The sequence below is a fragment of the Aureococcus anophagefferens genome (assembly GCF_000186865.1).
Source record: "Aureococcus anophagefferens unplaced genomic scaffold AURANscaffold_17, whole genome shotgun sequence".
Taxonomy (NCBI): domain Eukaryota; class Pelagophyceae; order Pelagomonadales; family Pelagomonadaceae; genus Aureococcus; species Aureococcus anophagefferens.
Genome location: NW_008705577.1, coordinates 55,416 through 67,754, shown reverse-complemented (window position 1 = coordinate 67,754; position 12,339 = coordinate 55,416). Strand labels below are relative to the sequence as shown.

General features: G+C 70.9%; 2 protein-coding genes across 2 annotated transcripts; both read right to left on the bottom strand.

Annotated features, from left to right (window-relative positions):
• Positions 1-395: 395 nt before the first annotated feature.
• On the bottom strand, positions 396-1,499 carry AURANDRAFT_65776 (hypothetical protein; the record flags this gene model as incomplete). Its single annotated transcript, XM_009040802.1, has 1 exon — positions 396-1,499. One exon carries the CDS (start codon positions 1,497-1,499, stop codon positions 396-398), a length of 1,104 nt encoding a protein of 367 aa, XP_009039050.1.
• Positions 1,500-2,688: 1,189 nt separating this feature from the next.
• AURANDRAFT_65775 (hypothetical protein) lies at positions 2,689-3,657 on the bottom strand (the record flags this gene model as incomplete). The annotated part of the gene is made up of 1 exon (XM_009040801.1): positions 2,689-3,657. The coding sequence occupies one exon, from the start codon at positions 3,655-3,657 to the stop codon at positions 2,689-2,691; it is 969 nt and encodes a 322-aa protein (XP_009039049.1).
• Between the last annotated feature and the right edge of the window lie 8,682 nt (positions 3,658-12,339).

Here is a 12,339-nt window from a genome sequence, read left to right as displayed (position 1 = left end):
AGCTCGTCACCATGGAGGAGGTTCTAGATAGGGATATTCACACCCAGTTCTGCTCTAGTGATTTGAATGATCCATATCAGATTTTCCACACATATTACGAACGCGCGTTTTCATGTCCCGCATTCTACTACAATCCATGGCGACTCCAGATCGAGTTCATCGTGTCACTCTCAAGGGTCGACAATCCCACCGGTTTCGTCGCGGAATTTGCTCTGAGTGCCGCACATTGGACGCCAGAGGAGGCGGAGAAACTGGAAAGGCACCGACGTGGCTTTGCCCAAGGCGACTCGGAGATGCACGCAGACGAAGAAGCGGACATCAGCGGCCGCATAGACGGCGCCTTTCCCGAATTCCGAAGCCTGCTGTCTCGCCTTAGATGGATCTAAACGTGCAATCTAGAAGCGGACGCAGGCGTAGTCGATCGTGGCGTTCGCGCGCGCGGCGAATTCCTCGAGGGGCATGGACGTCGCGCCGCCGGCGAACGTCGTCGCGCCCGCGATGCCTAATGCGCCGTCGTCGTTTTCGAAGTCTTCGACGTAGAAGTAGGTCGCCGTCACGCTGCGGCCGCCGTCCGCGTCGTCGGCCGCCTCCAACTTCAATATCGACCCGGGCGCCGGCGTATTGGTGGGATACGGGGGCATGTCGGCCCAGGTCAAATTCAGCAGGACGCCCATCTGGTCCAGCGTCGTGTCGTGGCCCACGTACAGCGTCGCGCCCGAGCCCTCGACGAGGTCCCTCCGCGCGTGCGCGAGCATGTTCGCCCCGCCGCGCCGCTCGATGGCCCAGGGCCGGTCGTTGATGGCCCTCGCGTAGACGTGGATGTCCAAGAGCGCGTAGACGTCCGCCGCGTCCGCGCGGCCGTACGCGGGCGGGATGCCGGCCCCGAGCTGGAGGAGCATGGCCTCGATCCACGCCGCCGCGATGGCCGCGCCGCCGCGCCACCTGCCGTCCGCGACCTCGGACGAGATGTTCTGCATCGCCGGCGCGACGCCCGCGCCCAGGACCTCCTGCAGGACCTCGACGCGCGCGGCGAGCGCGTCCGGCTCGGGCACGCGCGCCAGCTGCGCGGCGACGGCGGCGGCCGACTCCGACTCCGTCAGGTAGGGGCAGAACTTGGCCTTCATGGGATTGAAGACCTCGGGCGCGGCCACGGACTCGACGGATGAGCCCAGGCCCGCGAGGAAGTCCGCCGCCGTCGTCGTGTCGCGCTGCGACCCGGAGTCGTGGAAGACCTTGAGCGAATCGTATCGCGCGAACTCGTTCTTCATGAACGCGCCCTCACCTTTCACGATTTTGCGCCCCCGCGCGGTGCAGAGCGTCGGCGCGACGCCCCAGTCCGCCAGCTCGCCGCCGTCGGAGTAGTTCGCGAGGTACGGGTAGGTCTTCTCGTCCTCGAGGTCCGGTAAGTACGTGGACCTCGCGCAGTGGCGCATGATGTAGACCGCCGACGGCGGCGCGGCCCGCGCCGCGGCGAGGAGGAGCAGGATTGCGGCGCGCATGATCAGCACGTGTGTGTGGGCTGCCGAGCTTTTTCGATGGCTGTTTTGTGACTATTGCAGTGATCTTGCCCTGCTTCGACGGCCTCAACCAGGCGAGGCCTTGGCATGGAGCTCCCGTGCTAGCAGCCAGCCTTCGACCTATGGACGAAAACCAGACCACGGCGTGCGTGCGCCACGCTTACGAGCTCTGCTAGCAGCCAGCCTTCGACCTATGGACGAACTCGAGACCACGGCGTGCGTGCGCCACGCCTACGAGCTCGTCGGCGACGAGGTGGGCTTCTTCATGGCCGGCAACAGGCAGCTCTCCGCGCGCGACATCGCCGCCTTCGCGTCGTCGGGCTCGGACATGCAGTACGGCGAGGTGCTGCCCGCGGGCATGGAGCGCATCGCCGCGGCCCTCGACGTGGCGCGCTGCGCGCGGCTCTGCGAGCTGGGCAGCGGCACGGGCAAGCAGGCGCTCTACGTCTTCCTCCGCCACGCGGGCCTCGTCGACGTGCTCGCCGTCGAGCTGTCGCGGGACCGCTGCGACGCCTGCCGCCGGGCCTGGCGGCGGCTCGCCGCGACGCGGCCCGGCTTCGACTTCGACGAGTCGCGGTGGGACGCCGAGGCGACGTTCACGCTGCGCCGCGGCGGCCGAAAGCTCCGGTGCCACGCGGGCGACCTGCTCGACGACCGCTGGCGCGGCGACGTCGCCGCCGCGGGCGTCCTGGTGCTCCAGACGTGCTTCCCGCCGTCGATCCACGCGGCGCTCTGCGAGCGCGTGCTGCTGTACGCCGCGGACGGCTGCCGCGTCGTCTGCTACCACCCGATGGAATTCCTGTGGCGCGCGGCGGCGCCCTGCCCGTACTCGCCGCTGCCCTGCACGACGCGCGGCGACACGTACCCGACGAGCTGGTCGACGGGGAAGGGCTACGCGTTCTCGCTCTACGTCAGGGACGGCCTCGGGGGCGTCAAATCCGCGGCTCTGGAGGCGGAGGACCCGGCGTCGCCCTTCAAAAGGGACGACGTCGTCTGGACGCGCTTCGGCTTCTGGCCCATCGAGGGCGTCGGCGAGGACGAGTGGGACCGGGGCGTCGTGCTGCGGGGTCGCCTCGCGACGGGCGGCGGCTGCGTCGTCTTCTACGAGGAGACCGGAGAAGTTGATTATGACGTACCCTGCGCGAACATCAAGGCGCGATAATAAGAAACGTTACGGGCGGCCGTCGGGCGAGAGGCGGTAGGCCTCGCGGGGGATGTTGGCGTCGTCGACGAGCTCGCCGATGCGCTTCCGCGGGTCGCCGGGGACGACCTCGATGCGCCGCTGCGTCTCGTAGGACAGGAAGGGCCTGACGAAGGCGTAGCAGTAGCCGAAGGTCGACGGCGCGTTGACGATCAAGGTGATGCCGACGAGGCCCGGGTAGCGGCTCTCGTTGATGCGCGCGCACGCGATGATCTCGTCGAAGGACCGGCGGAAGAGCGAGATCGTCGCGTCCTTGACGTCGAAGATCTCGAGGATGCCGAGCGACGGGTCGCCGAGGACGGGCCGCCGGTCCTCGCGGCCCCGCCGCAGGCGCTCCATGTGGAGCAGGTGGTAGCGCGCGAGCGCGGCCGTGTCGACGTCCGCGGCGCGCATGCCAGCCTTGTCGAGGCGAGCGGTGGCGAAGACCTTGATGGGCCGGCCTTTGCGGTCGTGGAGCTGCTCGGAGTGCGGCGGGTCGTAGAAGTAGAGCCGCTCGAGCGTGCGCCGCCGCATGGGCGGCAGCGACGCGTGCTCGCGCTCGAGGCCGTCGACGGCCTCGGCCTTGCGCCACGCGCAGTGGTCGCCGTAGGCCGCGGCGGCCCGGGACGCGTCGAGGCCGTGGTTCCGCGCCCAGCGCAGCGCGCAGAGCGGGTTCGGCCGCCCCAGGCCCCGGCGCTCGGCCTCGGACGCGACGGCCGACGCCGCGCGCCGGTCCCCGCCGGGCAGCGCGTCGAGCCACTCCTGGACGCCGTCGCCGCGGCGGGGCGACGCGCGCGGGCCCGGCGGCGGCTCGTCGAACTCGTCGGCCGCCGCCGCCGGCGCCGGCGCCGGCCGCGGCCGCGCGCAGCAGAAGCGCGACGACCGCCGCGGCACATCGGCCGCCGGCGCGGCGCGCGGCTCCTCCTTGGCCTCGCCGGGCTCGTCGTTGCTCACGAACATGTACTCGAAGCGGCCCGCGCCGTCGAAGCCCTCGACCTCGTCGAAGGTGTCCTCCTCGTACTCCGCGAAGTCGTCGTCGACGTGGCGGCTCGCCTCCTCGCAGAAGATGCCGCAGCCGGAGAGCATCCTGTCAATGTCTTGTATCAGAGATCACGCAACCCGGCCGGCGAACCGGGCGGCAGGAGGCGCCTCACTTTTTCTCACACGGCCGGCGACCTGCTTACTGGACACGGCCGGCGAACTCCAATGCTTCTGATCGCGCTCACCTATCGCGGCCGACGAACTGGGCAGCAGCAGGTGCCATGTCGCGTCGGGCTGCGAGAGCACTCGAATGAATGCACATTCAACACGGCACCATTTGGTTCAATCGCTGTTCAACCCATCGGATTGTGATTTGTGGGATGGTGTCCTCGAGATTCAACCTCGTGACGGCGCCGTAGCAAACCCGCGAGAGCTCTAAAACCATGGTCCAGTTCGGCAAGCGCTTCGAGTCGGCGCAGAAAGGGCGCTGGCAGCGGCACAACGCGGACTACGAGCGGCTCAAGCTGCTCCTCGCCCTCGCGACGAAGGCCCACGAGCGCGCGCCGTCGACGGCGCACGTCTCCAACTACGGCGACGCCGGCGGCGGCGACGTCGGCCTGCTCGCCAAGGCCGCGGGCGGCGACGGCGGCCCGCCGCCCGGGTCGCTCGACGCGTCGCTGTCGCCGACGGAGCGTAAAGCGCTCGCGACGCTCTGGCTCAAGAACCGCGGCGGCGCGCGGCCCCGGGTGCCGCGGCCCGCGTCGCTCAACAACCTGAGCCTCCTCGGCGGCGCCGCGTCGCCCGGCGCCGCCGACGACGAGTCGTGGCACTGGACGCGGTGGCTGTTCTCCTCGAAGATGCCCGAGTCGTACCCGCTGCTCGTCCACGGCTTCGACGTCGCGCTCGTCGCCGAGCTCGCCAAGGTCGAGGCGCTCTACGCCCGCGAGCTCGACGTGCTCGAGAGCCGCTGGCAGGATTCCCTCGCCGACGACGACGACGCGGCCCCGTCCGACGGCGAGGGCTTCGCCAGCGAGGGCGTCGCGACGACGCCGCCGCGCAAGGGCGGCTCGGACTACAGCGCCGTGGACGTGGGCGGCCCGGCGCCCGGCGCGCGGCGGCGGCGCATGCCGTCGCCGCGCAAGAGCGCGCGCGCGCCGGACGCGGCCGAGGTCGCGTCGCTCAAGCGGTCGCTCGCCGCGCGGACGTCGAATCTTCGAGCCGACTTCAACGTGAAAGTACAGTCAGAATCTTCGAGGGCTCGATGAGCGAGCACGACTCGTCCAAACATCGGCCGGATCGAGCTCGAGCATCGCGACGTGAGCGATGTTCCGCGCAGGTCGCTCGCGCAGTTGGACGCGGACGCGCGCGAGCTCGTCGACTTCACGGTCTGGAACTTCACGGCGTTCACGAAGATCACGAAGAAGCGCGACAAGAAGTTCAAGCACGAGCGGCCCATCCGCGAGCGCTTCTGCGCCGTCGTCCGCGAGCGCGACTGCTGGGCCGCGGCGTCCGCGCGGTCGCTCCTCGCGGACGTCCACGCGCGCTACGCGGAGCTCTTCACGGACGGCGACGCGACGGAGGCGCAGCTGGAGCTGCGGGAGACGACGCGGGGCATGGACGACCAGGGCTTATATGGGGGCCGGTCGCCCATCGCGGCGCTGAGGTTTGGGTACCGCGCGGGCGTCGCGGCGACGCTGGCGGTCTGGGTCATGTGGGACTGCGTCGAGGTCGTCGACAGCGTCCACAAGCACACGTCCCACGACTCCGTCGCCGCGAAGGCCGCCTGGCCCGTGTTCCGCGTCTGCGGGGTGTTATTGGCGTGGCACTGGCTCTGGGGCGTTTCTCTCCACGTCTGGAGCCGGTTCCGCGTGAACGCGCAGTTCCTCTTCGACGTCGTCGACACGCCGCGCCAGCCGGCGCCGACGGCGTCGGACGTCTTCGACGAATGCATCCTGGAGACGAACGTGCTGCTGGGGTTGTTATTAGTCTACTACAAGTCGACGTACCGCGGCGGCCTCCCGAAGTTCCTCCACGACCAGAGCCCGAGCCGTTTGTTGCCCGTCGTCGCGCCGCTGCTGCTCATCGTCTTTGTGACGAGCCGCCTCGTCTTCCCCTGGCAGCGGCGGCGGCCCATGTGGGGCTGCCTCGCGCGCATCGTCCGCGCGCCGTTCTGCGAGGTGAGATTCGTGGACACGTACGTCGCGGACGTGCTCACGTCCATGGCCAAGGTCTGGTTGGATGTATTGTGGGTGTCGGCGTTTCTCGGGAGCGGCGCCTGCGTCGCGCGGGGCTCCGACGTAGATCAATTGGACGCGGTGCACGCGTGGACGTCGTCCGCGCCGTTCCAGATGGTCCTCGCGCCCGCGGTGTGCGTGCTGCCGGTCTGGTTCCGCTTCGCGCAGTGTTTACGGAAATACCGGGACGTCGGCGACTCGGCGGCGCGCTGGGTCCACTTCTGGAACGCGGGCAAGTACGCGCTGAGTCTTGGTCGTCACTTTGTGGTCCGCGCTCGCGGGCCGCTCGCCCACGGCCAAGCTCGAGCCGGGCTGGGTCTTCTTCTTCCTGTTGAGTTCGGCCTACTCCTGGGTCTGGGACGTGACCGTGGACTGGGGTTTGGTGGTCTGCCGGCGGTCCCGGAAGCACGAGGGCGGCTGCGCGCCGCTGTCGCGGCCGACGCGCATGTACCCGCGTAGTTCCTGGTACCGCTTCGCGGCGGCCTTCGACGTCTTCGGGCGCTTCGTCTGGCTCGCGACGTTGGTGCCGCCGACGGCCTTCGGGTCGTCCATCCACGAGTTCCTGCCGGACTACCTCACGCCGGTGCTCGCGCTCGCGGAGCTCGCGCGGCGCTGCGTCTGGGGCTTCTTCCGCCTGGAGAACGAGCACATCTCCAACGCCTTCATGCACCGCCGCGAGGGCAACTCCGTGCCGTCGCACCTGCGCCGCGCGCCGAAGAAGGAGCCGAACAAGCGCGCGCTGTCCATCGTCGAGGCCGTCGCCATCGCCGTGTTGGTCATCACGCTGCTGACGCGCATGACGCTGGCGAAGAGGGACGCGGAGTACCACCTCCACCACGACCACGCGCCCAACGACGGCGTGCCGAACGCGACGCTCGCGCCGCGGGCCGCCGACGACGACGACGCGCTCCGCGTCTACGACGACGCCGCGGTGCACCACCACCACCACTCGGGCCACCACTCCGGCGTCTCCTTCGACGACGACGACGACAGCGTCCCAAAGGCCGTCGCCTTCGACGACGACGACGACCGCGACGTCGCCGCGGCCGCGCCGACGTTTAACTACCGATGACGTCGCTACAGCGGGCCCTTCCCGTCCCAGCGCCCGTCGGGCCGGTACGCGGGCGGCGCGGCGTACCTATCGAGCGCGCCGGTCCAGGCCCACTGCTGGCAGATGAACTTCTCCTCGCCGTCCGCCACGGGCGCGCCCTCGTGGCCGACGCGGGCGTCGTAGACGCCGCGGAGCTCCCGCGGCACGCGGCGCTCCGCCGTGAACGCGGGGAAGTGGACGACCGCGTCGCCGCGCCTCGGCGGGAAGGCCAAGTCGAGGTGCGTGAAGCGCGTCTCGCCGCCGGCGCAGTCGTTGAGGTACAGGATGATCGTCGCGACGCGGTTGCAGTGGGCCGTCGCGCAGTCGCGAGCGCCGCCCGGGTAGCCCCCGTAGGCGAGCGCGTCGTGGTGGTAGGAAAAGTAGGCGCCGGGCCCGTAGCGCGTGAGCTTGAGCGGCTCGAAGTGCGACGTTTTTGTCCGTAGAAGTTTCGCGAAGCGCCGCTGGAGGCCGGCGACCTCGTCGTAGCCGAGCCGGCACTCGCGCGACGTCCGCCGATCCGCGCGGCCCGTGGAGTCGCCGCCCCAGGTCAGGCGCTCCGGCGTCGCCTTCGCGATCAACGCGTCGCACTCCGCGGCCGACAGCAGGCCCTCGACGTAGTAGACGCGCGGCGCGTCCGAGACCCGCCGCAGGCCCGCCCAGTCCTCGTCGATCTGCAGGTGCCAGCTCCCGGACTCGCGCACGATGTCGTCTGTTTGAGACGTTTCCGAGGCAGCAGCGACGGGAGCGCCAGCGGCGCGTCGGCTCGGAAATCCTCGAGAGATGCCGGCTCGGAAATCCTCGGTAGATGTCGAGAGCGCGGATGCGAGCTGGGCGCTGGCCAGCGCCGCCAGCGCGCGCATGCCTAGCACGCGCATGCCTAGCGCGAGATTGCTCCCGGTGTGCACCGAAGTCAGGTTCGATGGGCTTCCATTAGGAAGGCTCATCGACCTGCTTCAATACGGGGTGACGATGTGCAAGTTGAAACTCAACCCATTCATTTACCCGCTCAAATTCAGCAAACGGGTGAGGCTGCCCGCTCTCCGGCGCGCGGTTTGGTCGCGCCACCGCGAGCCCGTCGGCCATGACGGACTACAAGGAGGCGTACCACGCCCTGCGGAGCCAGCACAGCGAGCTCCAGCGCCAGTACCACGAGCGCACCGAGGAGCTGAAGCGCACGAACGTGCAGCTGTCGAAGATCGAGAACTTGATGCGCACGAAGGAGCGCCTCGACGCGTCCGGCGGCGGCGGCGGCGGCGCGCCGAGCAGCGCGGCGCTCCGGGGCGAGCACGAGACCATCATCAAGGGCCTCTACCAGGACAAGGCGCGCCTCGAGCGCCGCAACGGCGAGCTCGAGCGCAAGGGCCGCGCGATGGCCGAGGCGCTGGAGAAGCGCAAGCGCGAGGTCGCCGTGCTCAAGCGCGCGGCCCGGGGCCGCGCGGGCAACGCCGCCGCCGCCGCCGCGAGCGGGCCCAAGGGCGACGACGCGCGGAGCCTGTCGCAGGGCAAGCTCGCCGAGCTCGTGCAGCGGTTCAAGCTCCGCGTCGAGGACGCGGAGGAGCAGCTCGAGAGCCTGCGCGTGGAGAACCGGGACCTGCGGGACGCGGCGAAGCGCAGCGGCCGGCCCCTCGTCGTCCACGCGCCGTCCGTCGCGGAGGTCCGCGAGAGCGCGGCGAGCTCGCCGAAGAAGGCCGGCGGCGGCTCGTCCAAGTTCCTCGAGGGCCTCGAGACGGAGAAGCTCGAGCGCGAGCTGCGCGAGGCCAAGGCCGAGGTGCAGCTCCTCCAGATGCGCTACGACACGCTGGAGTCGAAGGCGAAGGCGCAGCGCGACATCCAGAAGTCGCAGTTCGACCAGTTGGACGAGTACAACCGGCGGATCCGCGATTTGCGCCGCGCGCTCCAGGACGCGCAGGCGGACAAGGAGGACGCGGAGCGCAAGGCGTCGCGCGTCGACGAGCTCCAGGAGCGCGTCGGCGACCTCCAGGGCATGAACCGGCGCCTCGAGGACGAGCTGACGAAGCTCTGCGAGGCGCCGTTCATCTCCGAGGCGTACGACAAGCAGGACCGCGCGAACCGGCTGAGCGAGCTCGAGCGCAACGACCGCGACGCCAAGGCCCACATCGAGCACCTCCAGGAGGGCGCGCGCGCCTACGACGCGAGCCTCAAGAAGCTCCGGGAGAAGGTGGAGGCGCTCCGCGGCGAGAAGGAGCACGCGGAGCACCAGCTCACGGAGCTGCGGCTGCGCTTCAAGGAGACGGAGGCGGGCAACGAGCTGCTGCAGGACAAGATGAAGCTCTACATGGGCGACGAGGGCGTCGACATGGAGGAGCTCGAGCGCGCGCTGACCATCGTGAAGCGCCGCGAGCTCGCGCGCGAGCCCGACCAGTTCGACTTTTTGGAGAAGGTCGACCCGGAGGTCACGGACGACCTCAAGGCGCCGGACCTCAAGCGGAAGCTCGACAAGCTCCGCGAGGACCACCTCCAGCTCCAGTACGAGCTCGAGCGGTCCGAGAAGATGCTCAAGGTCCAGATGTCCATCAACCGCGACCTGCACCTCGAGCTCGAGGACAAGGGCGCGAAGCAGGGCGGCGAGAAGCGCGACCTCATCGTCAAGCTCGAGGACTACGAGGCGCTCAACGTGAAGCGGCTCCAGCGCATCAACGTGTTGGAGGCGCAGCTCCGCCAGGCGCGCTACGCGACGACGAAGCGCGGCGGCGGAGGGCCGCCGCGCGCGCCCCGGGGCCTCGAGGACGACGCGGCGTCCGTGGCCTCGGAGTCGACGGCGGGCAACGCGCTCCTCATGGAGCTCAAGAGCGGCGAGCTCGCGGCCGACGAGAATTTGGTCGAGGTCTGGATCGTCGGCATGGACCTCGACGACGGCCTCGTGTCGCCGGGCTCGTCGACGTTCGCCGTCGTCGACTTCCTAAACTTCGAGTCCCAGGCGACGCAGTGGCTGCCGGGCACGAAACCCGAGTTCGACTTCGCGACGTCCTACAAGGTCTCCGTCGACGACCTCTTCCTGCGCTACCTGGCGACGGAGAGCCTCGACGTGGAGGTCTGCGAGGCGCAGCAGGCCGACTACGAGCTCGTCGCCAAGTGCGCGGTGCCCCTGGCGCCGCTGCTGGACTCGCGGCCGACGTTGGTGGTGGAGCGGTGCCCTTTGATCGCCGCGCGGTCCGGGCGGAAGTGCGGCACGGCCCACGTCGAGGTCCGCCTCGCGTTGCCCGTCACCGAACTCTACCAGCTCTTCCTCGACCGCCACCCGGCGGAGCGCCAGGCCATCGAGAAGGTCATGCTCGCGCAGCTCGGCGCCGACGCGTCGCCCGACGAATCCAACGACGACGCGGCGGGCAAGCTCGTCAACGAGGTCGAGATCGTCGTCCACTCCGCGTCGGGTCTAAGGGGTCGCGCGGACGACGCGAAGCCGTCGCCCTACGTCCACTACCAGCTCCTCCAGTTCGCCGACAGCTTCACGCCCGTGCAGCGCGCGACGGCGGACCCGACCTTCGAGCACGTGCTCTCCTTCCCGCTCGCGACGACGGCCCAGGCGCTCGCGCTGCTCCGCACGGAGCGGCTGGCGTTCACGGTGCTCGACTTTGTGGACGAGGGCGACGGCGGCGCGGGCGCGGACGACGCGCTCGTCGGGTCCGTCGAGGTCTCGCTCGGCGCTCTGGCCGACGGCGAGAGCGTCTTCGCGACGCTGCCCCTCCAGTCGGACACGGGGCGCGACGCGGGCACGCTCCGCGTCGCCGCGCGGTGGAAGTTCGACTTCAAGACGGCCCGGACGACGTCGGGCGCGACGCTGACGGACGAGGAGCTCGACTGGATCCTGGCGACCTTCTCGCCGCGCAAGGACGGCCAGGTCGACTACCTCGGCTTCCTCCACGAGCTCGACGCGTCGCCGGCGGTCGCGTCCGCGCGGTCGAAGTTGCGCGCGTTCGTCGAGCGGTGCCGCGTCGCGCAGGACCGCGACGCGCGGGACCTGTTCGGCCACCTCGACGTCGAGACCATGGGCGAGGACGACTTCGCCGACGCGCTGGCGGGCATGACCGTGGGCGCGCCGCGCGACGAGCTCTGCGCGTTCTTACGCCACGAGCGCAAGGCGACGTCGGGGCGCTTCGGCACGGAGGAGCTCATCGCGGCCTGCGGGGCGCAGAAGCCCGTGGAGGCCAACGTGCGGTCGAAGCTCCGCGCCCACGTCGCCAAGCTCCGGCGTCTGGGGCGCCCCCTCGCGGGGCCCTTCGAGGACCTGGACGCGGCGCGCGCGGGGCGGCTGCCGCGGCCCCACTTCAAGCAGGCGCTCACGCACCTGGGCCTCGAGCTCGTCGACGAGGCGCCGCGGCGCGGCGAGGAGCCGGCCGTGGACATCGCCCGGCGCCAGGCCGTCGAGCGGCGGCTCGGGTCCGTCATCGAGGACGAGCCCTACGAGGACGATCCGCGGTCGACGGACGACATTTTGCGCGACGTCGACGCGGCGCCGAGCGCCGCCGAGGACGACGCGGCGCGGAAGCAGCGCGAGTTCCACGACCGCGTGCGCGACGCGCGCGAGGAGCGGGAGCGCATCCTGGCCGCGGCGCGCGCGGAGGCGCCGCCGCGGGACGCGGGCGACGAGCCGGGCGGCCTCTTCGACTTCGCGGAGCCGCCCGCGGCCGCGCCGGAGGTCGCCGGCGACGCCGTCGCCGTCGGCCGCGACGGCGGCGACGCCTACCCGGACCGGACCCACGGCGCGGCCGCGGTCGCCGCGGACGCGATGACGCCGCCGCGGCGCGCGTCGCCGCGCCGCGAGGCGTCCGCGCCGGGCTCGCCCGAGGCCGCGAGCCACTACATCACGGCGGACGTCACGGCGGGCGTGCGGCTGCCCGAGGCGCGGCCGCCGACGTCCGGCGCGCCCATCCTCGCCGCGGAGGACGCGCTCGACGCCGCGCGGCGGCGCCTCGAGGGCGTCGCCGCGCCCCCGGACCTGCGGCCGGCCTTCGTCGACTGCGACGCCGCCGGCGCCGGCACCGTGCGCCGCGACGACGCCGCGGCGGTGTTGCGGCGCCGCGCGCGCGAGTACCCGCTCGCGCCCGAGCTCTTGGCCGCGGTGCTCGACCACTTTTCGCGCGGCGACCTCTTCGACTACGGGGCCTTCCTGACCTTCCTCGAGACGGCGCCGGCGCCGCCGTCCGCCGCGGCGCGCGCGGCGGCGCGGATCGTATTCCACGACGGCGCGCTCGCGCGGCTCCGGGCCGCGGACGCGCGCCGCGACGGGTCGTTGCCCGCGGACGCGTTCCGCGACGCGCTCGCGGGCCTCGGCGTGGACCTCGCGGCCGACGAGCTGCGCTGCGTCGCGCGCCTCTT